The sequence below is a fragment of the Raphanus sativus genome, chromosome 2 (genome assembly GCF_000801105.2).
Source record: "Raphanus sativus cultivar WK10039 chromosome 2, ASM80110v3, whole genome shotgun sequence".
Classification (NCBI taxonomy): domain Eukaryota; kingdom Viridiplantae; phylum Streptophyta; class Magnoliopsida; order Brassicales; family Brassicaceae; genus Raphanus; species Raphanus sativus.
In genome coordinates this window covers 33,538,709-33,564,438 of record NC_079512.1, presented here as the reverse complement: position 1 = coordinate 33,564,438, position 25,730 = coordinate 33,538,709, and the positions used below count along the sequence as shown (strand labels likewise).

Here is a 25,730-nt window from a genome sequence, read left to right as displayed (position 1 = left end):
AGATTATAACTGAAAAATGTAAAACATAGAAAATTAAATTGTAAATGAAAGAAGGGAATGATAAGAGCAAAATAAAATATTCAAAACCCTAGAGGAGGTGGACCCTCTGTTGAAATATCTTACACAACGCAGACATCTGTCTTACAAGAGCCTCTCCCAAACATCCATCGTCGAACGCGACGCAGACAGTAAGCAAAGAAACCCAGAAACAATCTTCTCACATGGCTGAAATCTCGGCGACTTCGTTTCCTTCTGCTTCGTCATCTGCTCTTGCGCTTCGCAGCACACCCAATGGTTATCCTTCTCTCTCTCTCTCTGTCCTCCATTTCCTTTATCGGGCTTGGTCATCTTCTACTTCAAAACTGCAAATGGATCTCTGAGTTATTATCCAACAGTATAATCGAAAATGCAATTGATATATATCTCAATATGTTCCCGCAGCTAGCTTAAGATGTCAGAATGTAGCTTGTCCAAGAACCACTTCCTCCTCCTTTCAAGAGGTATATATATATATATATATTCCAAATGTTTATTCATGTCCCGGTATCGTATCTAAAGACACGACCTCTTTCTCACTGTGTTACAGTTGTCTGTGAGACGAAGCCAGCTTGTTGGCAATGCTATTGCTACTAGTCATGTTCCCGCAACCCGCGTCTGGAAGAATCAAGGTGAACTTAGCGTTACACTGAACCTGCCCCCATTTCCTTAAAAGTCACATTCTTTTATACCCTCCCGTGAATCATCCTGTAATGCTATTTTCGTTATTGCGTTTTTTAAACACTTGGGAGTCTTGAATGTTACGCAGCTATTCGAGCTGTTATGTCTGGTGGTGATGGACAGACTGTCGTGGCTGCTGATTCAAAGGGTGCCGAAGCAGGGCTTCGTGGCAAACTGAAGAAAGTCGTTCTTGCTTACAGTGGAGGCTTAGACACCTCTGTCATCGTCCCATGGCTTAAGTATGCTGTTTCCCTTTTCTCTCGACTTCTCATTTCTGACCTCTCTAGCAAAGAATAACTTCAACCTATAGTTTTGAAGCAATATCAGCTTTGATGCTAGTTGTTTCATTAACGTTTCTTTTATTCATTCATCTTACATGAAACTGTTTGTTCCGCAGAGAAAACTATGGCTGTGAAGTTGTGTGTTTCACCGCTGATGTTGGTCAGGTACACTACTAGTTAAGACCCAACTGCTGACTATTTGTAGTTGAGAATTGAAAGTTTTGTGTAGCATTTTCGACTTATTGTCTTCTCAATCTCTAAATGCTTTTGATATATGAAGGGAATAAAAGAGTTGGATGGTTTGGAACAAAAGGCTAAGGCTAGTGGTGCTTCCCAGTTGGTTGTTAAGGATCTCACCGAGGAGTTTGTTAAAGATTACATATTCCCTTGTCTCAGAGCTGGTGCCATCTACGAACGAAAATACTTGCTTGGTACCTCCATGGCTCGACCTGTCATTGCTAAGGTAACCTTTCACGAGAGTTTTTATATGATTATGTTGTGTGTAATATGTGAATACGTCTTTGAATTTCATTCATGATCTCTAATAAAACTTCTAAATGATTAGGCCATGGTAGATGTAGCTGCTGAGGTTGGAGCTGATGCTGTTGCACATGGGTGTACTGGTAAAGGAAATGACCAGGTAAGTACTTGGAATGTCTTGCTATTTATAGAAATGTCACATTGAAAAATTACACTTATCGATTTTTTTTTTTGAATGAATGTAAAATTTATTCAATCAAAACATACTTACATCAGATGCTTCTATTGTTATCTTTAAGAAAAAAATTAAAGACAAAAGACATTTTCTTCAAACAAAATTATAAGATACTTCAGTCATCTAAATCTTGAATTCTTGAGCCAAACCATGAGCACAAGCTCTCTTCAAGATACTTCTTTCCCTTCCCCTTTACCGCCAGAAGCTTCAATCTAATTGTTCTGTCAACACACTTGATCAGTAACTTCTCATCCTTAGGAGCCTCACTTATCGATTATTACATTATCTTTCGAACTGGATTGATTGGACCAGGTTCGGTTTGAGCTCACCTTCTTTTCGTTAAACCCTGAACTTAAAGTTGTGGCACCATGGAGAGAATGGGAGATCCAAGGCAGAGAAGACGCTATCGAGTATGCGAAGAAGCATGACGTTCCTGTTCCCGTGACAAAGAAATCCATTTACAGCCGAGATAGGAACCTCTGGCACCTTAGTCATGAGGTAAAACAAAACTCAACTCGTTGATCGTATGTCCTAATACTATGTTGTCCTGATCTCTGAAACCGTACATCCTTTTCTTTTGAAAGGGTGATATATTGGAAGATCCAGCTAACGAGCCCAAGAAAGATATGTACATGATGAGTGTAGACCCCGAAGATGCTCCTGATCAGCCTGAGTAAGTTGCTTTTCTCTAAACCTTTGTTTGAGTCTAGTGCAAGAGCATTGTAGTATGTTAACAACTCAGCAACTGGTGTTTGTACTTTTAACAGATACATTGAGATCGGGATAGAATCCGGACTTCCAGTGGCACTAAACGGGAAGGCTCTCTCTCCAGCAACCCTTCTCTCTGAGCTAAACACAATAGGAGGGAAACACGGCATCGGCCGGATCGACATGGTGGAGAACCGTCTGGTTGGGATGAAGTCACGCGGTGTCTACGAAACCCCGGGAGGCACCATCCTCTTTGCAGCCGTGCAGGAGCTAGAATCGCTCACTCTAGACAGGGAGAGCATTCAGGTGAAAGACTCGTTAGCTCTGAAATACGCAGAGATGGTCTACGCGGGAAGATGGTTTGATCCGCTTAAGGAGTCCATGGACGCATTCATGGAGAAGTTAACCGAGAAAACCACTGGATCAGTTACGCTGAAGCTGTACAAAGGATCCGTGTCGGTGACGGGGCGTAAGAGTCCGAACAGTCTGTACAGGCAAGACATATCTTCGTTTGAAGGGAGTGAGATTTACAACCAAGCGGATGCAGCAGGGTTTATTCGTCTCTATGGGCTTCCTATGAGAGTTAGAGCGATGCTTGAGAAAGGTATCTAGAGAGGAAGGGTTTCACCAACATTGTCTTCTTGTTGGAGTTGAGAGTTTATTTGCATGACAGTAAAGATCTCTTGTTGTGTTCAAACATTTGATGGCGTTTAGCTTCCGGAATAATTGTTGTTATTTTTTCTATAAATTGAATAATGTGTTACTGTGAATGATGTAACTTAGGTTGCATTAACAATTTAATCACAGTTTTATCACAAATTAAATTAGTCTATTTTAGATCATAGTTCGATGATAAAGAAATTATAAATATGAACATTTGTTTAAGAATATACTAATAATTAATTTCATAACTATTGTCAATTTAGTGGAAAATGAAGGTTAGTGCTAACAAAGAAAGACACTGGTTGAGAAAGAGGGTTCGCTCTTCCTCCTTACTCAAGAAAACACAATATTTTCATTTATTCGTCTCTCATCCTCAGATCCGCCACCTCAAGGTTTTATTTTCGTTTGATTAAAGTGTGTAGCAATTAGCCATGGACGGTGGAGCGGAAGGATCTCAGCAGCCTCACCTTATTCTAGCTCACAAGCTCTTCCTCCTCACTCATCCCGATGTCCAGGACATCGAGAAAGTCCAGCTCAAGTCTGACGTCTTGGATTCCATCAAATCCGATGGTCAATTTTTAGCTTCCTTTTTTTTCTCTCTCTCTCTAATCAATGAGAGATGAATCTGAAATGAATCGAGATGTTTTTGCTTCTGTTCCTGATGTTGTTGTTTTTGTAGGTATGGCTCCATTGTACGAAACCCTAACGGCGTCTTCAGTGCTGGAATTGGATCAGAGCTTGTTAGATTCTATGCGTGCTACCAACGAGGCAGAGCTTAAAAAGCTCGACGACAAGTTAGTTTCCCTTGTTATTAATTAGTCTATGTTTGTTTTAGACTCATGTAGGGGAACACTGTAACATTATGATCAATTTTTGGTTCTTGAAATTGGATTTTACTTGTATGCAATTTTAAAAAAACGAGGCAGATTGGGTGGAGTTAGGTCTTGAATTAGATGTTACTTGTGTAGCTTATGTAACGATTCATAGCATTGGATTGGAGATAACGTTGTCTTACTTTGTGCTCTATCTGAGGCTTTATATTATACAAAATATTGTTTTATACCTTTTCGGCCTTTGTTATGGTGTTAAAACTCCATCTTATCTTTCATATATATGTAGTGTTGATGTTCTCTTACTTATTTATTTCGTTCTCCTTTTTTTTGTAGGATTGCAGATGCTGAAGAAAATTTGGGCGAAAGTGAAGTCCGTGAAGCTCATCTTGCTAAGGCTCTATATTTCGTCAGGATTAGTGATAAGGTAAGTGAGCATGTCAAAGTTAGTCACTATGGCACTTCGTAGGACTTACTTCCTTGGCAACTAAATCTTTACTTTGTGAATTTTAGGAGAAAGCTTTGGAGCAACTGAAACTCACTGAAGGAAAAACCGTCGCTGTTGGCCAAAAAATGGACCTTGTGTTCTACACCTTGCAGCTTGCCTTTTTCTACATGGATTTCGACCTTGTGTCCAAAAGCATTGACAAAGCTAAAAAGTGACTTGTTGATTAGGCTCTTTGGCTGCATTTTCTTTTATTAAAACTCTACTTCATGGATGTTTGCAATTGATATCTTTGGTCTAAAACTTTCTTTGTTTTCACATGCAAGGTTGTTTGAAGAGGGTGGTGACTGGGAGAGGAAGAACAGGCTAAAGGTCTATGAAGGCTTGTATTGCATGTCCACCAGAAATTTTAACAAGGCTGCCAGCTTATTTTTGGATTCTATCTCAACCTTCACGACTTATGAGATTTTTCCTTACGAGACCTTCATTTTCTACACCGTCCTGACAAGCATCATAACTCTCGACAGAGTTTCGCTTAAGCAGAAGGTATTTTGTTCATGTCTCAGTCCTCTGCTTTGAGTGTTCTAAACTCAGTTAAGGATAACATTCAGTTCTTCGAGTTAGTATTGAAGTGATGTGAATCTTCGTTCTAGTTCCTCTGTAAGTATGTGAATCTTTTTGAATAAAATGCTAAAGTGCTACTAATTGGACAGGTTGTTGACGCACCTGAGATCTTAACCGTGCTTGGGAAGATACCATTCCTTTCTGAGTTCCTCAACTCCTTGTACGAGTGCCAATACAAGGCGTTTTTCTCAGCATTCGGTGAGTTCAATACAGTGACCTGATTAGCTTACCGAACTGTCTTATTTGTGTATGTGATTTGCTTTTGCTTTGTCTCTGTGGTAATAATAGCTTCGTTGTTGGTGTATTTTCACAGCTGGAATGGCGGAGCAGATAAAGTTCGACCGCTATTTGAACCCACATTTCCGGTTCTATATGAGGGAAGTGAGAACGGTGGTGTACTCTCAGTTTTTGGAGTCTTACAAGAGCGTAACGGTGGATGCGATGGCAAATGCCTTTGGTGTTTCCGTGGATTTCATCGATCAGTAAGCACACCAACAAACGCTCATTTACATTCTTCAGTATCTTTTAGTTTACCAGCTCGCTCTTTAAAAGCGGTAACAATACATATATGATCATACAAAGTAAGAACTTGACATGTTTCCTTCTTCTTTTTTAAATCCAGGGAGCTGTCACGCTTCATTGCAGCTGGGAAGCTTCACTGCAAGATAGACAAGGTTGCAGGTGTTTTGGAGACTAACCGTCCAGATGCAAAGAATGCACTTTACCAGGCAACAATCAAGCAAGGGGACTTCTTACTTAACCGGATCCAGAAGCTGTCACGAGTCATCGATCTGTGAGCGTGTCTCACATGTTTCTGTTTAGCACTTTTCTTCAAAACTGCAACGACTTGCAAAACTCAAATGGGTAGAATCTTAAGGTGTGAGAAACGATGTTTGAGATCAACACCCGCCTGTTCTTTCTTATGACTCTAGTTCTTATCTCTTTTGAATCTAGTTGATTTGTTTCAGTGGTGAACTTCCCACGAGCAAATAGCAAGTTTTATCCTAAAGTTGGAATTTTTGTTTTCACTTTTACACCAAGTAAACTAGCTGGCCACAAATAGGCTATATGGTAACAAACCTTTCAGGTAGAAAGTAGAAGCGTTGGTATAGTTCTCTGAGACGGTTATGAAGAGACACAGAGAACAGAGCAGTTACTCTTAAGTCTCTACCTCCCGTATGGTCTCCAAGTATCTACCGATATATGTGTCGGTGTAGCGGTCACCATTCTGAGACTAAGTTAGTATTCTCCATAACTGCTTCCCGTTATGGTATGTTGATCTTATGCCAATCTCTTTGTTCCTCCACCAAAATTTTGGCTTAACAGTAACCATGTTCTAAAGCTCAGTTTCCAGATTACTATTCAATTTTTGAAATAGTTTACTATTAAATTAAAGGAAAGGAAAAGAAAAACAAGTGACCCAGCCCAGGCAGTGTTCAAGAGATGTAGCCCATTACACAATTTGATACGTTAAGCCTACCAAAGTAAAAGAATACAAAGATTAAACAATGCAACCAAATATGATATGATGATATTCCAGCTTTTACTTTTTCCATTTTGAGACTTGAACCAGGACTACCACGAATTTATTCTTTGAGAAAAAAGAGTGTTGGCCTTGGAAACACCTTTTCCACCTTAACTCTGAATCCAAATCACATATTTCGGTTTCTTTCGGCTTCCCCTTATCTTCTTTACCAAAAGTGATGTTTGATGTTGATAGACTCACTTTATGTCACGATGCTTCATTATAGTGGGCAAATATATATTCCATTTGCACCACTTACAGCTTGGCACAAGAATAGAATATTAATAGAACAGTAAGTCAATACTATCATCAATCCTAAGAAAGAAATCTATACTTTATTAATGTCGGCAAACAGTAGTAAAAACATTTTAAGTAAAATAGTAAAAAATGAATGGTAAGAAAAAATGAACAATACATCCAAAAGAGGAAAATAAACAGCTTTAACAACGAATCTATAGTATCAAATGAATCAAAATTACAACTTATAACTTTAATCTTTGTTTCGTTCAAAAAAAAAAAAACTTTAATCTTTGTTCTTTCTAAAAACAATCTCCGTGTCAAGCCCAAACCCATCGATCTCCCTCACCTCCACCACCTCCGATCTCTTGAACAGCTTCACCAACGGTTTCACACTGTACAGATCATTCGCCGAGTACTTATCCGTCTTCCCGTGAAGCGACACGTGTATCACGCAAACACCTCCCGGCTTCAACGTCCGTTCGATCTCCCCAACGAACTTCTCCGGGTAAAGCGCGTGATCGAACACGTTAGAGAACTCGAAATCGAACGTCTCCGCGTCGAACGGCTGCGCGTGGAAGTCGCCTCTCACCACCAGAGGCGGACGCGGCACCAGATCTAACCCGATGGAGTCCTCAACGCCGATCAGCCTCAGCGCCGCGACCTCCTGGCCTACACGAGCTCCGATCGAGAGCGCTTTCGATCCGTTCGAGAGGAGGCCGCGATCGCTGAGGCGCTGGAAGAAGGTGGAGAACACGCGCACCTTCCTGTCCCAGTCTCGCGTCGTCCACACCTTCCGTAGCTTCGGGTTCTGAGTTTTGTTGAGCTGGTGCTGGATGTAAGCCTCGTAGGAGGTGTATCCATGACGGATCCGTATCTCTTCGTCGGCGACGGTGACGGAGGAGGGGATGGGACGGCGGAGGGAAGTTAAGGGGAAGGCGAAGAGGAAGACGAGGAGGAGAGAGAGTGAGAAGAAGAGAGAAAGAGCGAAGGGTAGTTTCGGAATTACAAATTTCATTTTCAGATTTATTCTCTTTTCTTTCCCTCTTTGGCTTGCAAGTAGTTAGCATATATTGATGCCCACTTCAAGTATAATTAAAAGATTATTTAAAACAAGATCCAATATTTTCGCTTTGCTAACAAAATAGCCCCAAAAGTTCTTTATTTTTAAAAACTGGTCCCTGAAGAAACAAACGTTTTTAATCATCCGTGAAAAGATTATAGCTCTCTCCCTTGTAGAATTCTCAAAGCATAAAAGTGCAAAGAAACAACAAAAGGGATGATGCTCAACAAACTTGTACATTGGTTTAGGCTAGCTTAGCATCTTCGGTAAGTGAAGTTACAAACGAGGAGGAGACCCAACCACTCTTCTTTGCATGCTCCACATACTCACTGAACTTCTCCTTTGCGTTTGGGATGTCCAAGGCAAGATCTTCAAGCCCGTCTTTGACTCTAGTAAACCCTTTGGTCATCTGGTTTGTGGTTATGAGCCCTTCACCGAAACTCTCCTGGAGAAGCTCAAGCACAATCTTGTCCTTCTTCTTCTCCATGGCCATGACCAGCGCCTTTTTCACCACCTCGTGGTTGAAGAAAGGCATGCCTAGCTCACGGATGCATTTGCAAGCTTCTGATACGAGCCCTGAGCTTTCATATTCCTCTAGAAGATTCAAGATCTTGTCTTTAGCGTCTTCCACTGCCCATCCTGTTCCACCTCCCCAGCAACGCAGAAGCCTCTCCCCTGCGTGGCGTGCAAAGATAAGTGACCTAGCCATCTTCACGGTTTCAGTCCCGCTTGAGTTTGGTGGCAGTCTGCTAGAGATCTCCTCGAGGCTAAAAGGTGATAAAACATCATCGATCACAGCTCTAGCTAGGAAGAGAGCAAGTTCGTTGGAAGCATCCAGGATGTCAAGAGCTGTGTCTTCTGCAGACTCTAGGAGCATGACGAAACCATCTGCGACATCTTCAGTGGTGAACAGCTCAATGTGAAGTGAAGAGAGAAGAGTAGATGCCATCTCTTTCTCACGATTCTTCCTGTCTAGAGCAAGTGTTACCAGCTTCTTTAGAAAGATTGGGTTGTACTCAGGTGCTCCCAAGTCCTCAAGACTGCGTATGAGCTCAGGTATGTCATCGGAATTGAAATACTCATGAATGATGGTCACAACCTCTTCCTTGAACCGCTTGAGTTTCTCATTCTCCATCTCCTGTCGTCCACTTTCACCAGAGGGATCACTAAACGAAGCATCAAGCCAACCGCCAGAGACAGCCTTTGGCACAATCGAATCAAATTTGGTTTTAGCTGAAGGAATGTCAAGAGCAAGATCATCGAGGCTTTCCCTTAACCTGTAGAACCCTTTCACCATTTGACTAGAGCTTATCAGGTTCTCCGAAGCTGCTTCCTTAAGCAGATTCAACGCAAGTGGCTCTGCTGTGTCACTCTCCATGCCAGTGATCAAAGCCCTCTTCACAACCTCGTGATGAAAGAAAGACACGCCCAGCTCCCTGATGCAACGACACGCCTCATAAGCGTCTCCGGTCTCCATGTATTCCTTCAAAATGTCAGCAATCTTCTTCTTCACTTCCTCAACAGAGGTCCGAGTCATCCCACCCCATCTTCTCTCAACTAGCTCGGCGTGGTGTGCAGCTGATAGATAGCTCTTCTCTGCAGTTTGTACTACCTGGTATCCTTTGGAAGATACTGGAAGCGCCTTGCTTACTCTAGGGAGAAAAACTGGAGGAAGTATGTCATCAACAACAGCACGTGCGAGGAACAAGGCAAGAACATTGACAGCATCAGGTATATCCACCACAAAGTCATCAGCGGACTCCAGGAGCAGGACAAATCCGTCTCTTATATGGTTCGGGTTGATGACATCAGTATACAAAGAGGAAAGCAACACAGAAGCCATCTCCTTCTCTTTGTCATGTCTGTCCATTGATACAGAAACAAGCCGCTTGATGAAGTAAGGGTGATATTCACCTGAACCAAGTTCAATGAGATCAGCTGCTGCCACATCAACATCGCCAGTGCTAAAGTATTCGTCGATGATGGAAGCCACAGCTTTCTTGTAATCATCTAACGGATCTGAAACAGTCGCACCAACAAGCTCGAACGGTTCCTAACATATATAACAATAAAACAAACACAATGAGAACTGATCTTATTGACACACACACACAACACAAAGATGATAAAGTTTCTATCTTGTAAGGAAAGAGAGGGTATAGAAACTACCTCTCCACTGTCATAGTTTGGATCATTCCGGTCAATATGATAGTCTGCATCAATGTCAATAAGTTTCCCCCAATTTCCTTTCCCACCACACCCATCTGAAAACAATAATAACAAGTGAGTTGAACTAAATGGCAAATATATATGTGCAATAAAGAGCACCAAGCTCACCTTTCTTGGCACGGACAGACTTGCCAGCATGAGACCTTCTATGTTTCACAGCATTGGAGCCACCACCATAAGCTTTCCCACCAGCAGCAGCAGATGGTTTGGAGAGATACTCAGAGAGCAAAGACGAGTGAGGCTTTTGCGAGGTTGAATGATTCTCGGTCGCAACTTTCATCATCTCCCTCTGCTCATCTGTTAAAAACCCTTCATTTGACGCCATCTTTCTGCAATACCCTAATAATACAGTAACAAACAACGTTAAAACCAGTAAAGAGAACAACTTTTTGAGCTATAGCAAACCCTAGAGCCAATGCCAACGACGTAAAATGGAGGAGATCTAAGCAAACCCAGCCATAACCCATAAAGATAGAAACTTTCAAGTACCACCAGTAAAAATGTGATTTCAAACCCTAAACCTTGTCACCTCACCTCGTAGTAGTCGACGAGCTTAGATCTAAATAGCAGAGAACCCGAGTCTCAAGCTGGGGTGAAGAAACTTTCCTGGAAAATAGTGGATTGTGTTTTTAGAGGAATGTGCAGAAGAAAGAAGAAGAAGAAGATTGGATTTGGATTTGGATTGGGAAAAATGAAAAGCTTTTCTACGAATATGGAGGCTGCTGCTACGGCTACGGTCTCTCATCAAAGGTCTTTAATCACGAAGACTGTCGCCACGTGTTTCTCTTTCAACGGTCGCGATTTGATCCTGACATGTGTCCCCTTGCCAAAGGCAGCGGACTAGGGTTTTTGTGGATAAGTATCCTTTTTTCTTTTTTTTTCTTCTTAGGAAAATAAAAGTGAAAGTAATCATATGAAAACATTTCTCTTTTTTTATGATCAACATGAAAACATTTCTTTTTGTTTATAAATATAATTAGACAGCTTGAGCTAACATGATAATTGATATAACAAATCAAGGTTTTAAACAAAGAGAGACCAAACCATATAACTAGCTAGCATATAAGACGCTTGAGTTGATCAAGAACACTAGAATGATCGACTAAAAGCGTTTCATGGCATAAGGAAAGTGTTATACTACTCTATAAATACTCACATTAAGAGTTACATTATCGATAGTATATGCTAATCTATATATTATATGTTCTTGAAACACATTATGCAACTGTACATTTTGTCCCCATAACAAGTCTCAATGACTAAACCAAACGATTCCACAAAATGGGAATGTCATCAAGCTTCATCTTAACCAGCTGCAGTGCAGGGAAGAACACGACCAATAATAAGCCGTGAGCTCTTGTTGTTCTGTCTCTCTCCCTGACCCTATCAAGACAGTTGATGAACCATATAATATTCTTAGATTCTTGTTCAGACCTTTACGATAGAAAGAAAAAAACGAACCAAACCATACAAAGTTCTTAGGACTAGTAAAATATCTTTTACCTTGCCTAGGGGAGTCCTCCAACACAACACATCAGCGTCATCTTCTGGTCTGCGGCGCAAAGGCAGAGAATACTTCAGTAAGAAGCTTATCCAAATCACACAAATCATTTAAATAAATCTGTGTACCTATCTTTTTGCATTTTGCCACCTGGAGAAGGCATGTGTGAAGTCGTACACAGAACAGAAGTTGCATCGCCCTGATCACTCGCACTGCTCATCCTTGACGATGATGCATTGGCTGAAGAACGTACACTTGGAGCCCTCAATAGATTTCCCTGGCAACTTCTCAGAGAATTATTTGTAACTAGGTGCTCCTCAGATGCGTAATCATTAGTAGTGGTAAGATAAGACTTGTGTAGCATTCTGCGAGAACAACTGAAGAAGAGTCCAAAGAAAAGACTCGCTGCTGCTGCTTTAGCACTACTCTTTGGTGGAGAAAAAGCAGAGGTAACAAGATTCATTCGGATCTCAACGTTGCATCCTAACACGGATTGGAACGAGTCTGCAATCATTTTCCATGATTTCTCGGCTCTTGTTACATGTTTACGTGTGTAGAACTCCAGTTCAGCACTTGCCACACCTGAAACTGAAAAAAAATAAAAATAAACACTTGTCAAGAAACCAAACTTAAAACTTTGAAATTTTTTTAGGAAAAGAAACAAAAAGTTACCTTTGTCAATGATAAGAGAAGTTAACTTCCCTCGTTTGGACAAAAACCTCTTTAGTGAATCTGAACAACACATCTCTATGACTCTTTTCCACACTGTTTCAACTGTTTCTATACAGTTTTTCTCTTGACACTCTTCGGTTTCTGAATTAACTTCATCACAAGGACAATCCGATGATGTGCTGGAGAGGTCTACATCTACACATAGTACCACGGTCAGTTATATATCTAGCAACCAGAAACACACAGAAAGAAATATATGAGTTAAGAACCTTTGCTTCTTTGGCTTTTTAAACACGTTTCATTTTCATTAGTGGCCAAAGAAGATGAGTCACCGTTGCTAAGTTGCAGAAGTGCCACGGTGAGCCAGGTTGTCTGGTTTTTCGATGCTCTCAACTGTTTCTCAGCATCAGACAGTATCTTCAATGCGTTACTCAATTTCTCCATTTCCTCTTCAGCTGTAAAAAAAAAAAAATGAGAATAGGTCAGATTCATTAACGCTAATATTTGAAATTAATCACATTAGGGTGCTTACAGGTATGTCTTGAAAGAAACCGAAGTCTGGTTGCTGAACTAGTTTCTTGACATTTTCCAGCAATAATGTCCATAACAACATTAGCTAGCTGTGAAATAAGCTGCATTGGATCTATCTTAGATCTCATAAGCTCCCTCGCCCTTATAACCGTGTTTGAAGTATCACAAGACAGTGCAAGATCAAGCAGATCAAGCAGTTCATCATCAGATACAACACCAATCTGTAAAACGTGACTTTTATCCTCAGCTATTAAATAAAAAAACATGAAAGAAAAAGATGTGTTCACTTACAAGCTTGTAGGCCAAAGACGTTGTTACTCTTCTACCGAGCAAACTCAACTGATCAAGCATTATCTCAGCATCACGAAGCGAACCATCAGATCTAGAGGCAATGAAATCAACCGCACCCTGATCAAATTCAATACCTTCTTCCTCACAGATCTTCGCCAGCTTATTCGATATCTCCACGTCGCATACTTTAGAGAAACGATACTTTTGAGACCGTGACACAACGTCACGCAGCAGCTTCTCCAGCTCTGACGTGACCAGGATAAAAACAGAACGCGGAGAGACGTTCTCCAGGCCGTTCAAGAGAGTTCCCCAAGTCTCTTGGCATAGAAGCTGACACTCGTCGATGACGAAAACCTTGAATCTAGACGATGAAACATGAGGAGGAAGAGATGCGGTTTTGATGAGAGACCTGAGGTAGCTAGGCCTCCGGTTTAGTTTAGCCGAGTCTATCTCCGAGTAGGAAGTGGTGCATTCACTGCACAGTCCACATGGTCTTCTCCTATGAGAAAGACAGTTTAACGCAGCAGCGAATATCTTAGAAGCTGATGTTTTACCCGTCCCGCGAGGACCGTGGAAAAGGTAAACAGAAGAAGTGATCCTCCCTCTCAGAATGGTGGTCAACAAACATTTCACCACGACTTCTTGTCCAACTAACTCGTCGAAAGACTTTGGTCTGAATTTCTGACTCAGACTTTCTTGACTTGGTGTCACAGCATTGCTCTCATTATTATTACTGGATAGTAGAGGGTGATGCTCTTCCACGTCAGAGGACTGGTTTGATCCTCCGTACCTCCTGGGTGTTCTTGACCAGCAAGAGGCTATTCCACAGCCACTCGCAAAATCAACAACATCTTCATCATTATAACTATTATTTGTTGAGGTCATTGGACTACTACCTGTGACATGGCTACCATAATATTCACCAACCGAGCTAGCTGGCTTTGTGGAAGACCAACGGGTTCTATATCTTTCACTCGAGGGCGATTCGTCTCCTTCTTCAGCATTGATCAGTACCCTTTTGCTCAGCTTGTGAAGATCACAGCCTTTCTCTAGCTCCTCCATTAACGAGTATGATTCAAAAGGACCATTATCATCACCTTTAGAAGCATCATCATCGTTGACAAACTGAAGCAAGGAAGCAAACTTGCTCATTGAATTGGTGCATGGATCTCTAAGTGACCGAACTCTTCTTAGAGCCACAAGCGTTCTTGTGATGGGAATATCTACAGAATGCCTCCTACTAGTCTCCCCCATTTTTTTTTTTCAAACAGTGGTAAAACTCAGAAAACAAACTCACTCTCACACTCTCTCCTGAAACTTTAAGATTACAAAACCATCATCTCTTGCCTGACAATCAATGACAGTAAGATGCAAACAACCGTTTTAGTAAGGGGACAAAAAAAAGAAGTCAAGTATGAACTTAGCTAAATGCAAATGTGGTAACACGAAAACAGATGGAGCATTAAAATATTAAATATTAACCAGTCACAGAGCTCAAACACACACATAAAACAGAGTCCCAGATAAACTATGGGAAGAAAAAGAAAAAAACTTGGAACGATTTAAATATGGCTATCAAATAGAGAAACGACAAACCGAAAACACCAAACGTCAAGATTCGAGAATACCAAGGAGTATTGAACGGAGTGGCGCAGAATGTGGAGAATCCAAAACCACTTGGAAGATGAGGAAGAAGATAGTTGTTGGCAGAGTGGTAATAAGTAAGACTGTAAGAGTGTGATAGATGGATGAGAGGTGATAATAATAGAAAAGGGATCGTTGCATTTGTATATGTGGAGAGAGAAGGGAGAGACATATGTTTGGGTAATAAACAGAGGTTTTTGCAGAGAAAGGGTGGTGTCTTGGGACAGAGAGCCAGCCATTGAGAGATGGAGAGAGAGAACAGAGTTTAATCTTCATTTAAGATTCGTTTCGGCCGTTTCAGTTTAAGTCTCTTTTGGCTTGCGTGGCGAAATCAACAGAACACACACTTCTACAATCTACATGGTGTGGTCCGCTTCTCTGCCACGTTCTTTGACTCTTTGCAACCTCTACTCACGTGTTCCTGCATTTAATTTCAGTCTCTGAAGACAAACCAATAATTTATTCTACAGTTTTATTTATTTGTCAGGACAATTTATTTTTTACACAAGACTTGAATGTAACTATCGATCGGTTGAAGGTAAACCATCTGTTTATATAAAATAATGTCTTGGAACATAAGATGCTAACTGTTTAGATTGAGAAACAACCAAACAGCTTTTCTCTCTTTGTATCTTTTTCGTTCAGCTCAGCTAACATACTTTTGTATATTACTTCTTTTTTTCTCTGACAACTTGTGTAAGGGTAAGATCGATCCTACTTTTTTGTACGTTTAATTTGATCATATAAACGCATTTATGATCAGGTATTTGGTAAGTTATAGCCCACTAATGTCGAAACCAAATATTTTGGCGTGTATTTCACTGCATGCGTGGATGATGGATCTTTGTGTCGGTTACAACATATGGATTCAAACAAAGTATCTTTAATTGCATCAAACAAAAACGTCCTATGCGTTCACATTCCACGTTTTGGCTTTCTTTGTACCGAAGCCAACTCGTATAGTTTTTTTTTTCCTTTTCCCGTTGTTGTATGAAATGATATCAGTTGATAACCGTCCGCCTAAAACAAGTGAGAAAATTAAGCGTTGAGTTCTCGATTGTGGACGTGGATATTTTTGTACACTTAGTTTTGAAACAGAGAGGTTAAGTAGAGCTCAAAGACAGTTAAGAGAGGAAGCCAAGCTCTGAAAGCAAGAAAAATAAATGAAATGATGTTGAAGATGTCTCATGTATTGGTCTTTCCTATAGGGACTAAAGGTGAGAGCGAAGCGTGATAATAATTAAAGGGGACCGATAAACATCTTAATACCACTCTATTTTACTGTCTAAAAATAAGACGAGTTTTGATGAATTTTTTCGTTTCGATTTTGTCACTTTTGTCAACTACTGGGCTTTAATTTTAGATACAACCAGATTGTGAGCCTATGTATCAATTTGCCCAGAGGTCCAGAGGGTCTTAAGACGTTTCTTTACTTGCTTACCTAATTCTTATGACTTAACTACTGAATTTAATAGTGCTATTCATATATTTGCTTGTGCAGATGCCTTTTTCTGTTTCGTTTTCTTTTAAGGGTATGAAAGACCATTACCTTGACCGTTTGTCTCCCAATGATTTGCTCTCGAGAGTCGAGACTTATGATTCTGTTCCTGGTTTAAGTTTGGATTCTGATAAAGAAGATTGTTGGAAAAAGGTGTATTTTAAGAGTAATGTTTTCATGTGATGCCAGTCATGTATCCAAACAGAACTCAACAACAACAACATGTCGAAGAAGCATGTTAAAAATTATCATGGTGCTATATCTACTTCTCTAGCACATGAGAAGCTATAAGGCTTTGGATAGCAATAGGTTCTACATTTTTTTGTGCTAAAGCAAATTTTCTGTTTTTTGATTTCAGGGTTTGAGCCTATATAGGTTTAACCATTAATTGTACGCTAAATGAATGCAAAAACAAATTTCCGTGAACCCATTTGAAAAGAAGACGTAAACATTTTGCTTTCTTTCATCGTTTCTCACTGGAGTCCTTCTAAGCTGTACGTCACCAAGACTTGGATTGAATCAAGATACCGTTAAACACAAGTGATCGTTTAGGTCCACAACGAAGAAAAAAGAAAGAAACCAGAGATGATAGCATGAATGCGACACGTATTATATTTATGAGTGGATGCCACAAGATGATGCTTATGTTCAAATTCTCGGCGAACTTTACGGACAATAAACAAAAGGGAAAAGGATATGTCGCATGTAAGAGTTGTCTGCTTTGCCCTTAAAACAATAATAAGAATTGGAGGCATGTGCTGTGATTTACTCAAATCTTCTTTGTCGTTGTCAAAATTATCTTTTCTATCAAATCTTGTTGGTTGAGTGAGTGTAAAGTCTTGTTGAACGGGCCTCTCTTCTTGATCGATTCCCACCATGCGATCAAACTTGCTGCATTTTGGAATATATTTCTTTCGAAGGAAGCCTTTTAGTAGCTGCTTCAAGAGTTTTTGGACATTTGACTAATTTTTCATCAGTGATCAAGGTCTTTTTAACATTGACACTCACCTCAACATGTAATTTGCATTTAAAAAAAATATTGCATTTAAAAAGGATGTTAATATTTTACACCGAAAAAAGGATGTTAATATTGATTGAAATAATACTTCATATCTTTTTAAGATGAAGACTTAAGTGTCAGTCCAATTGATATCTCTCTATATATCTTGATTAACTAAATATCATGGTCTAATGTTATTAATTTATAAAATTTTATTATATACTTATTTTACTGTTTTCTAGTGTAAACAAGTGACCTTACTGTTATTTTATTCTTTTTATAGTACTCATTTTCTCTTCTTTCTTTAACTAACCGTATCGTTCCATCACGTTGTCCAAAGACTAGCATGCTTAAACTGTCAAAAATAACCAACCTAACAATTGAAAAGGAATCCCGTAAAACCTGCAAATCACGAGGCGTTACATGTCCCACTTATAGTTTCTCTACATCTCTCCAACGCTTTTTCACATTAACCTATCATTACCATTGCCTATTAACCAAGGACTTTAAGAGCATAGATTCGTATCTAATTCCCCTGCCGTAATTGGTGCATTAAGAAGTGGAAAGCACTATGGTGAAAGGGAAACGAATTGTTACTGTTTTCACGTCATTTTCACCAACATCAACCATTAAGAAAATAGCTGAAAATAATCTCTTCTACATTTTATTATTTAAAAATAAAAATTAGTCAGTAGGTAGATAGGAAGAAGAAAACTCTTCATAAGCAAATGTGCTCGAATCTGAGAGAGAGAAAAACATATATTAAAAACGAAATATATAACTCTTAAACTACAGACTATACACTTAGCGGAATCATTAGCAGAAACTAATATCATTTTTGTTACATCTTATTTCGTTGTTGTTGTTTGCCATTTATGTTTTCCGATACTCAATTACATTCTGTTGGTTTGTATTTGCTTTTCGTTGATATCTTTACCTAACATGTTGCTATAGTATATGGTTGGAGAGTTAGTTCTCAGAATAATAAAAGCCTTGTTCAGGATCAACGGTTCTGATATGGACACTTTCTAATGTATTTTAGTTTTTGCTGTATAAGCAACTGATTCTTTACTGGACGACGTGTACATCTATAACCCACGATGTAAAGTCCAATGAAATAGAAGGCCCTTTCTCAAACAAAAAAAAAGTCTAATGAAATGCAAAAAAAGTAAAGCATGAGAAAGAAAAAGAAGTCCTAATTATATGTATAGACAATTAATATTCTTTTTTATACGCATTGCTATAGCATCTTCAACGGTTCCTCCTTTACCAAAAAAAAAAAAATTCTTCAACAGTTCCTTAAAACCCTCAAATTTTAAGGGTATAAATAGTAAAATTTCAAGTTTAAATTCTATTATTTAGATCTTTAAAATACCATTTATTTTTCATTTTAGTTTTCTTAGTTTTATAACTTACATGTAATTATACTAATATTAATATATTTTTACATACATTTTATTTATAATACATATAATGTTAAAATTCAAATCATATTATTTTTTTGATAAAAATTTTAGATTATTTAAAAAACAAATATTATGTATATATAGTTTAATAATTTTTTAACTCTTTTCTATATTTAATGCAATTTTAAAAGTTTTATACTTTTGGGCGAAACTAAAATAGCTACATATGAATTATTAATATCATGTATTGCATTTTTGTTATGTATTTATTATTTATTTATAAAAATTTGGTGCTTAAAATCAATTATTATGAAGATTGAAAATTAAAATGTAAACTATAAAAAATATTAAAGACATATTTGAATAATTTTGTTAGAGCAATCTACATTTAAACTCTCATTTCAAAGATCATCCACCTTCAAATGAGGTTCTTTGCTAGAGATGTTCTTATAATAAATTACAACTTATGATTTACATAACATCTAAAACTTTTGTTAATTCCAGTGAAACTGCTATAAACAGATACTTTTTTGTTGTTTGACATTCGATAAACAAAGTATTCTTTTTTCTGTTTGTTGTAAGCTAAAATGGTAAATAAGTTTGGATCCTTATAATGAACCAACTTCATACTGTTTTATCCAGCTAAACAGAGCAAGCGGAGTTTATTTGAAAAGTAAAACATTTCGGCTTAATTAGACTGGACGCTTTTGTTTTAATGTCAACAATTAGCTAATCAAAGATTTAATGGTGGCGTGTGTAAGCAATCTATTGGATTATCTCTAGGATTATTATATAAGAAGAAACAAAAGAGTGGGACCTAAACGGAAAATTCCAAAAACAAATAGTGTATGGAGGTCCTTTACATCTTTTATATAAACCCCCAAAGTTTCAGCTTCTCACTTATTCCCACTCAAAACTTCTTACTTCCATATTCTTTTCCCTCTTCTCTCACTTAAATCCAAGAGAGATAGAGTGAGTTAGTTACTCTGTACTGATAGCAAAAATGCAGACGAAGAAGCTCTTCATCTCAGTAGTCACTTTCCTTCTCTATGCTCCATTGATGTTCTCTTCACCAGTTCCAGACCCAGAAACTGTTGTCGAAGAAGTTCACAAGTACGTATCTTCTGTCTTCCTTCATACCCACATTTTACTTAAAACCTAACTTCTCACTTTTGTCTGATCACAAGCACTAAAAGAAACCTAAGTCTTAGCTTACTGTTTATAAAAGACTCGTCTTTTTGCCAAATGGGACCATAAAAAAGCAAACTTTATAAAATATAACTCTGTTTTTTTTTGTAATAGTCTCTAATCTCGTTGGTTGTGCACTGTTGCAGGAGCATTAACGCGTCGGTTGCAGCAAGAAGGAAGCTAGGCTACCTCTCATGCACCACCGGCAACCCTATCGACGACTGCTGGCGATGCGACCCACACTGGGAGAAAAACCGTCAGCGTCTCGCCGACTGCGCCATCGGGTTCGGCAAGAACGCCATCGGCGGCCGTGACGGACGTATCTACGTGGTCACCGACTCAGGAAACGACGACCCGGTGACCCCCAAGCCCGGAACGCTGAGACACGCCGTGGTTCAAGACGAGCCGCTCTGGATCATCTTCCAACGAGACATGACGATACATCTCAAAGAAGAACTCATCATGAACTCTTTCAAGACCATAGACGGTCGCGGCGCGTCCGTGCACATCGCTGGTGGGCCTTGCATCACGATCCAGTACGTGACCAACATTATCATCCATGGGATTCATATACACGACTGCAAGCCGGGTGGGAACGCTATGGTGCGAAGCTCCCCACGGCATTACGGGTGGAGAACGATGTCGGACGGTGACGGTGTGTCTATCTTCGGAGGGAGTCATGTTTGGGTTGACCACTGTTCGTTGTCTAACTGTGACGACGGGCTTATTGATGCTATAATGGGCTCGACGGCGATTACTCTGTCTAACAATTACATGACGCATCATGATAAAGTCATGTTGCTTGGTCATAGACTCATAGTGATACTTACACTCGTGACAAGAATATGCAAATCACTATTGCTTTTAATCATTTCGGTGAAGGACTTGTTCAGAGAATGCCAAGGTAAAAAATAACATATTTGATTATTTTGGGTAGATAAATAAATGTGATTGTGATGTGTGACTAAAATTTTAGGACCAATGTTTGATGTTTATAGGTGTAGACATGGGTACTTCCATGTGGTGAACAATGACTACACACATTGGGAGATGTATGCGATTGGAGGAAGTGCTAATCCTACTATCAATAGTCAAGGGAACAGATTTGTGGCCCCTAATATTAGATTCAGCAAAGAAGTGACTAAGCACGAGGACGCGCCGGAGAGCGAGTGGAAGAGCTGGAACTGGAGATCATCTGGTGACTTGTTGCTAAACGGTGCGTTTTTTACTCCTTCTGGTGGTGCTGCCTCGTCTAGCTATGCTAAGGCTTCTAGTCTTGGGGCTCGACCTTCTTCTCTCGTTGGACCTTTGACGGTGGGTTCTGGTGCACTGAATTGCCGTAAAGGTTCACGTTGCTGATTGTGGTGGCCTTCAGTGTTGGCCAATTAAGTTTTTCTTTTAGCTGATTAAAAAATTATATAGTAAAGGCAATTAAAGCACCAATTAAGGGGGTTAAGTTATAATAACTTTCTTTACTCCTTAATTTACTCTCTTTTGATTTTTCTTCTTTTTGGAGGTAAAATTAAGGAGAATACAACCTCTGGCTTGCTTCTTTTAGGACCCTTGTAAGGATTCTCTGTTTTAAGGGATCTTTTATTAGGTTAAAATTGTAGGAACAAGAGCAGATGTGTTGATCTTGATATCAATATAAATATAATTTGTGTCTTCTCTTTTATTCTCCTATAATATGTTTTGAGTAGTGACCCATCGCCAAAATGAATACGATATAAGTTAAATGTGCGTACTCATGATGGAGGAGACTGCTGGTTACACATTTAACTGCATATGCTGTGGTTTTCATTGGCATTCAGAAGCTTGGAATGTTCTGTAAAATGGGTAACTTTTATGGGTCAAAGCTGTTCGAGCCTGTCAATCTTTGACGAAAAGCCACGATCTTTTTCACTCTGGTCGATGCAACATCGATTGTGGTTAAATAAAAGAATACCCTTAGAAATAGGAAAAATCATGCATGTGACCAGTCATGTGGCTCAGCAGCCCTACTTTTGATGGAGTGGTCTCATATTCGTGTTGACTATTGTCCACTGATTGTGGAGATTTTTCAAATTTTGAAATTTGTAACAACTAAAATAACTAACTATTTGTTTTTCTCCGTATAACTAACCAATATAATACACCTTTTCCTTGGCCATGTCATGTCACATGTGCAACACAATAGTTCATTTGGAAAAGAAAAAAATAAGAAATAAAAAGATCACGTGGTTACTGGTCGCGACTAACAATGTGTTGTAGTTGGTGTAATTATTGCGTGGCAGGTTCGAATCGCCAAGTCATTGATTGATAAAAGTATTCATCTAACCAGTTAGAAATGTTCACATTGTTTTTTTGTTTTGAGAAAGAAAATGTTCACATTGTTGTTTTCTTTGTTGATTCTAAACACATGAAGGTATAGCTAGGTAGTAGGTCTGCTATCGAGCCAGAAGGTTTCAGAAATGGCCATGTGTGTCAGTTGAGCTTGTGCGGTCCACGTGGGCTCGGTTAATTCAGTTGTAATTGTCAGGTGTTTAACTACCCACTATCCAGGGCACTTGAGGCTTCAACTTTTTATATTCTAGAGAGATCATAATGTATCTCAAACCTTGGCTTTAAAACGCAGCAAATACTTATTGGAGCTCAGAGTGCAACTTGGTCGATTCTGAAGGAGAAAATGGAATCAGCTTCAAACTAGTTTGCTGTCGAGAAAAAAAATGTGACGTTGTATTGTGGAGAAGAAAATTTATATTCAAATGATAGTACACATGTGTTATGTTGACGGGCTACCTCCAAAACGAAGCAAGGTGAATCAAAGAAAAGAAGAAAAGTATACCAACTACGAAGGAAGAGATTGAAACATTCTAGCAATGAATTATGGAGCTAACTGGGAGAAAGGGAAACTGATCGAGGTAGTTGATATATATATTACAGGGAAATAACTTATGGCTTTAGCAAGACTGACAATTAATTTGTTATCTACCTAAAACTTGTTTCTGACATGAGAAGTTTGAATTCTTTAAGATTCTCTGAAGATCTGACTAGTGCTTAATTAACCTGAGAACTAGTTAAAAAAAAAAACATTTCTCGTGATGAACTTAGTTTGCAAATTGCGTATGATATATTTTGGCTTCCCACGAGTTATGCATCAGTGGCAATGCAATATCCTCGGAAGATGCTAACTAAAAATCCCTTTACATTCCCATGTTCAACTATGAACATCGATCACTGAATGGCCTAACTACAATCAAGGATAAAGGCAAGTGATCAAGTCCAATACTTCCTCCTATAACCACGAGGAACAATGAATGTGTAATGTAGGCCGCCACTCAAGATAGAAAGAAGCTGTACATTGCATTCGTAGAGTTCAGACTAAAAAAAAAAAAGTAACAACAAATTGTTGAGAAGAAGACAACGAATGGCGGATAATGTAAATAGCAAATCGCATAAACCGGTGTAGCAGCTCATTGCAAATAAAATGTAAACCGTAGACTGAACCAACCACTGAATTATATTTAACCTTCCTCGAAAATATTTATATTTTATTATTTCGATTTGGTCTCGAAATTTCTAGTCTCATGCTCTCAAGTCCCTTCCTTATCCCTATCTAGCATAGCCCACCGTTGTAAAACCCTTCCCTTCCTCTCCTCTTTCTCCTATCCATCACAGTTCTGCAATGGCTTCTTCTTCGATACTGACATCAACCTTGAAGCCTCTAGCCATGGCGGATTCTTCCTCTTCTACCTTTCTCTCCCATCCTTCACTCTCCACTATCATCAACTCTTCCAAAACTCGCTGCTTCTCTACTCTTTCTCTCCTCACCAAACGCACTAACCCACCCTTCTCCTTCTCCCACCTTTCCCTCTCTCTCAACTCCAAAACCCACCTCAAAAAATCCCCCTTTCTCTCCTCCCTCGCCCAGACTTCGGATTGGGCTCAGCCAGACGGGGAGGAAACCGGAGATTCGAGCGCTTCGGTCGCCGTTGAGGAGAACGACCCTGAAGCCACCTTCTCGGAAGAGGAAGGAGGAGGTGGCGATTTCCCGGAGCCACCGGAAGAAGCGAAGCTCTTCGTCGGTAACTTGGCTTACGACGTTGATAGCCAAGCCTTGGCTATGCTCTTTGAGCAAGCTGGTACCGTTGAAATCGCCGAGGTGACGCTGTGATTTTTTTGCTTGATCCCTTCCTTCCTCTGTTGTTGATGCGTTCTTTTTCATTATGCGTTGCAATTTGAATCAAATGTGAGTCGAAATGGATGGGATACAGTGAAGTTCTTGGCTTTTTTTTTTTTGTGTTTGGAGCCTATCTGGTTCGAGAGATTGAGTTCGTATAAGCCTCAACCTATTCGTTTTTGTTCATTATGCATTGCTTTTTAAGGTCATGTATGTTCTGTGCATTGCTATTTGCATCAAATGCAGCCTCAAAATGGATGAGAGAAAGTAAAGTTCTTGGCTTTAAGTGTTTGGAGCATATCTGGTTCGAGAGAACTGTTGTCGTAGTGATGAGAATTATGTGGATTGAGTTCGTATCTGTTGGCATTAGATGATGTGGAATGCTTTTTGGTTTTGAGTGTATATGTTTAGTTGAATGTCATTCTAACGTTTGATTGATTATTCTGGTTGTAGGTTATTTACAATAGGGAAACCGATCAGAGTCGTGGATTTGGATTTGTGACGATGAGTACGGTGGAAGAAGCTGAGACTGCTGTTGAGAAATTCAACCGTTATGTAAGTTTCTATGTTATCGAAGCATTTCTCAAGTAGTAGCATGTGCTGTCGTGGCTCATAATTGGCGTTATTTGCTCTTAATCCAACCAAAGTTTCCGTCTTTCTGCTCCTTGAAAAGCAGTTAGTTTGTCAATCTCATATGGACGCTTCCGCATTTGATCTCAGTTGTTCACTACCTATCCTCATTTGTTGCATCTCTATTGAAAGTTTTTTGCCTGAGACGTTCTGGCAACTGAGTGGAGTTGGGGACTGTGTAATTTCTAATTGTGTGTTGTGAGAACATTACTGAGCATCTGTGTTGGTTTGGTCTTTTCATGTTTTTTCAGGATCTGAACGGACGGGCTTTGACAGTAAACAAGGCAGCTCCAAGAGGCTCACGCCCAGAACGCCAACCTCGGGTATACGAGCCTGCATTCAGAGTCTACGTGGGAAACCTTCCGTGGGATGTTGACAATGGGCGTCTAGAACAAGTATTCAGTGAGCATGGCAAAGTAGTGGAAGCTCGTGTGGTTTATGACCGTGAGACAGGTCGTTCACGTGGGTTCGGGTTTGTCACAATGTCTAACGAGACTGAACTCAACGACGCTATCGCTGCTCTTGATGGACAGGTGATTACCTTTCTCCTTTCCTCATATGGACACAGGTTTCATGATTTTTTGTGATCATCTCTCATCCATTCGATCTTTCTTTGTGTTTGTATTTACAGAACATGGAGGGTAGAGCTATCAGAGTAAATGTAGCGGAGGAGCGCCCGAGGCGATTTTAAGATCTCTTTGTACCCTTAACTCTCTTCACACCTCTTGTGGTTTGTTTAGACGAGATTCTTACACTCTTTTGGCGATTTTTTTTTGTTTGTTTGAAGTTTGAACTCTGAGTGCGAAGCTTCTTCTAAAGTAATTTATATGTGATGGTTAAGCAATATGGTAATAATCAAAGGTGACGGTGCAATGTTCTTGTCCAGTATATGATGAGCCTAAAATGTGTGCCTCCTAATTGGAGGGGTCTTAATCCGGCTGCTAACTTTCATCATTTCAAAAGTTCTTAATAGATCACACCTGCATGCCTATGTGATATAAAATTAGCGGAGTCTTAATTAGAGATTTTGAGGTATCTAACAGTCTAAACTAATTAGACACTAATACACTATGAGATAGCTAAACTAAGTTAGTTTATCAATACATTCTGCGACCAGAGTTCATCCTTCTCTTCCTCATATGCTTATCCTTTATCAATTTAAGTGATTGTTCG

At 39.5% G+C, this 25,730-nt stretch overlaps 7 protein-coding genes across 9 annotated transcripts; 4 read left to right on the top strand and 3 right to left on the bottom strand.

Annotated features, from left to right (window-relative positions):
• The first annotated feature begins 103 nt into the window (after positions 1 to 103).
• On the top strand, positions 104 to 3,191 carry LOC108843402 (argininosuccinate synthase, chloroplastic). The gene is made up of 10 exons (XM_018616595.2): positions 104 to 294; positions 442 to 500; positions 587 to 668; positions 806 to 956; positions 1,115 to 1,163; positions 1,279 to 1,461; positions 1,564 to 1,638; positions 2,026 to 2,211; positions 2,298 to 2,386; positions 2,481 to 3,191. The coding sequence occupies exons 1-10, from the start codon at positions 222 to 224 to the stop codon at positions 3,031 to 3,033; spliced, it is 1,500 nt and encodes a 499-aa protein (XP_018472097.2). The 5' UTR covers positions 104 to 221; the 3' UTR covers positions 3,034 to 3,191.
• A 187-nt stretch (positions 3,192 to 3,378) lies between these two features.
• Positions 3,379 to 6,011, top strand: LOC108843717 (26S proteasome non-ATPase regulatory subunit 6 homolog). The gene is made up of 8 exons (XM_018616977.2): positions 3,379 to 3,654; positions 3,764 to 3,878; positions 4,251 to 4,341; positions 4,428 to 4,573; positions 4,686 to 4,905; positions 5,073 to 5,181; positions 5,297 to 5,465; positions 5,606 to 6,011. The coding sequence occupies exons 1-8, from the start codon at positions 3,516 to 3,518 to the stop codon at positions 5,778 to 5,780; spliced, it is 1,164 nt and encodes a 387-aa protein (XP_018472479.1). The 5' UTR covers positions 3,379 to 3,515; the 3' UTR covers positions 5,781 to 6,011.
• Positions 6,012 to 6,821: 810 nt separating this feature from the next.
• LOC108842387 (uncharacterized) lies at positions 6,822 to 7,801 on the bottom strand. The gene has a single exon (XM_018615285.2). It carries the CDS (start codon positions 7,761 to 7,763, stop codon positions 7,032 to 7,034), a length of 732 nt encoding a protein of 243 aa, XP_018470787.1. The 5' UTR covers positions 7,764 to 7,801; the 3' UTR covers positions 6,822 to 7,031.
• An 89-nt stretch (positions 7,802 to 7,890) lies between these two features.
• LOC108842386 (MA3 DOMAIN-CONTAINING TRANSLATION REGULATORY FACTOR 3) lies at positions 7,891 to 10,774 on the bottom strand. The gene is made up of 4 exons (XM_018615284.1): positions 10,572 to 10,774; positions 10,146 to 10,376; positions 9,978 to 10,072; positions 7,891 to 9,861 (listed from the first exon to the last, which is right to left on the bottom strand). Exons 2-4 carry the CDS (start codon positions 10,360 to 10,362, stop codon positions 8,053 to 8,055), a joined length of 2,121 nt encoding a protein of 706 aa, XP_018470786.1. The 5' UTR covers positions 10,363 to 10,376; positions 10,572 to 10,774; the 3' UTR covers positions 7,891 to 8,052.
• Positions 10,775 to 11,022: 248 nt separating this feature from the next.
• LOC108842741 (protein STICHEL-like 2) lies at positions 11,023 to 15,101 on the bottom strand. 3 transcript variants are annotated; one of them, XM_018615751.2, is made up of 8 exons: positions 14,661 to 15,101; positions 13,033 to 14,379; positions 12,743 to 12,962; positions 12,543 to 12,665; positions 12,211 to 12,405; positions 11,667 to 12,126; positions 11,541 to 11,589; positions 11,023 to 11,420 (listed from the first exon to the last, which is right to left on the bottom strand). In XM_018615751.2, the coding sequence occupies exons 2-8, from the start codon at positions 14,284 to 14,286 to the stop codon at positions 11,343 to 11,345; spliced, it is 2,379 nt and encodes a 792-aa protein (XP_018471253.1). In that variant the 5' UTR covers positions 14,287 to 14,379; positions 14,661 to 15,101; the 3' UTR covers positions 11,023 to 11,342. The 3 variants fall into 3 exon arrangements, with proteins under 3 accessions (XP_018471253.1, XP_018471251.1, XP_018471249.1); XM_018615749.2 differs by having other exon boundaries at positions 12,480 to 12,665; positions 13,033 to 14,349; positions 14,661 to 15,098; XM_018615747.2 differs by having other exon boundaries at positions 12,480 to 12,665; positions 14,661 to 15,097.
• Positions 15,102 to 19,471: 4,370 nt separating this feature from the next.
• Positions 19,472 to 21,435, top strand: LOC108842742 (probable pectate lyase 18). Its single transcript, XM_018615752.2, is given in 4 exon segments — positions 19,472 to 19,693; positions 19,915 to 20,581; positions 20,584 to 20,672; positions 20,767 to 21,435. Coding segments are annotated over 4 exon segments (1,227 nt in total). The 5' UTR covers positions 19,472 to 19,583; the 3' UTR covers positions 21,128 to 21,435.
• A 1,867-nt stretch (positions 21,436 to 23,302) lies between these two features.
• LOC108823496 (31 kDa ribonucleoprotein, chloroplastic) lies at positions 23,303 to 25,401 on the top strand. Its single transcript, XM_018596720.2, has 4 exons — positions 23,303 to 23,909; positions 24,381 to 24,482; positions 24,809 to 25,090; positions 25,189 to 25,401. Exons 1-4 carry the CDS (start codon positions 23,433 to 23,435, stop codon positions 25,246 to 25,248), a joined length of 921 nt encoding a protein of 306 aa, XP_018452222.1. The 5' UTR covers positions 23,303 to 23,432; the 3' UTR covers positions 25,249 to 25,401.
• Positions 25,402 to 25,730: the final 329 nt, after the last annotated feature.

Excerpts from the sequence above, each read along its gene's own strand:
- LOC108843717 (XM_018616977.2), top strand. The coding sequence starts at position 3,516 with ATGGACGGTGGAGCGGAAGGATCTCAGCAGCCTCACCTTATTCTAGCT. Across the intron at positions 3,879-4,250 it reads CTTAAAAAGCTCGACGACAA|GATTGCAGATGCTGAAGAAA; the intron begins GTTAGTTTCCCT and ends TTTTTTTTGTAG. Across the intron at positions 4,906-5,072 it reads GAGTTTCGCTTAAGCAGAAG|GTTGTTGACGCACCTGAGAT; the intron begins GTATTTTGTTCA and ends CTAATTGGACAG.
- LOC108823496 (XM_018596720.2), top strand. The coding sequence starts at position 23,433 with ATGGCTTCTTCTTCGATACTGACATCAACCTTGAAGCCTCTAGCCATG. Across the intron at positions 23,910-24,380 it reads GTACCGTTGAAATCGCCGAG|GTTATTTACAATAGGGAAAC; the intron begins GTGACGCTGTGA and ends TTCTGGTTGTAG. Across the intron at positions 25,091-25,188 it reads TCGCTGCTCTTGATGGACAG|AACATGGAGGGTAGAGCTAT; the intron begins GTGATTACCTTT and ends TTGTATTTACAG.
- LOC108842387 (XM_018615285.2), bottom strand. The coding sequence starts at position 7,763 with ATGAAATTTGTAATTCCGAAACTACCCTTCGCTCTTTCTCTCTTCTTC.
- LOC108843402 (XM_018616595.2), top strand. The coding sequence starts at position 222 with ATGGCTGAAATCTCGGCGACTTCGTTTCCTTCTGCTTCGTCATCTGCT. Across the intron at positions 1,462-1,563 it reads CTCGACCTGTCATTGCTAAG|GCCATGGTAGATGTAGCTGC; the intron begins GTAACCTTTCAC and ends CTAAATGATTAG. Across the intron at positions 1,639-2,025 it reads CTGGTAAAGGAAATGACCAG|GTTCGGTTTGAGCTCACCTT; the intron begins GTAAGTACTTGG and ends TGATTGGACCAG.
- LOC108842741 (XM_018615749.2), bottom strand. The coding sequence starts at position 14,286 with ATGGGGGAGACTAGTAGGAGGCATTCTGTAGATATTCCCATCACAAGA. Across the intron at positions 12,963-13,032 it reads CGTCTTTGGCCTACAAGCTT|ATTGGTGTTGTATCTGATGA; the intron begins GTAAGTGAACAC and ends CACGTTTTACAG. Across the intron at positions 12,127-12,210 it reads TTCTCTTATCATTGACAAAG|TTTCAGGTGTGGCAAGTGCT; the intron begins GTAACTTTTTGT and ends ATTTTTTTTCAG.
- LOC108842386 (XM_018615284.1), bottom strand. The coding sequence starts at position 10,362 with ATGGCGTCAAATGAAGGGTTTTTAACAGATGAGCAGAGGGAGATGATG. Across the intron at positions 10,073-10,145 it reads GTCTGTCCGTGCCAAGAAAG|ATGGGTGTGGTGGGAAAGGA; the intron begins GTGAGCTTGGTG and ends TATTGTTTTCAG. Across the intron at positions 9,862-9,977 it reads CAAACTATGACAGTGGAGAG|GAACCGTTCGAGCTTGTTGG; the intron begins GTAGTTTCTATA and ends TATATATGTTAG.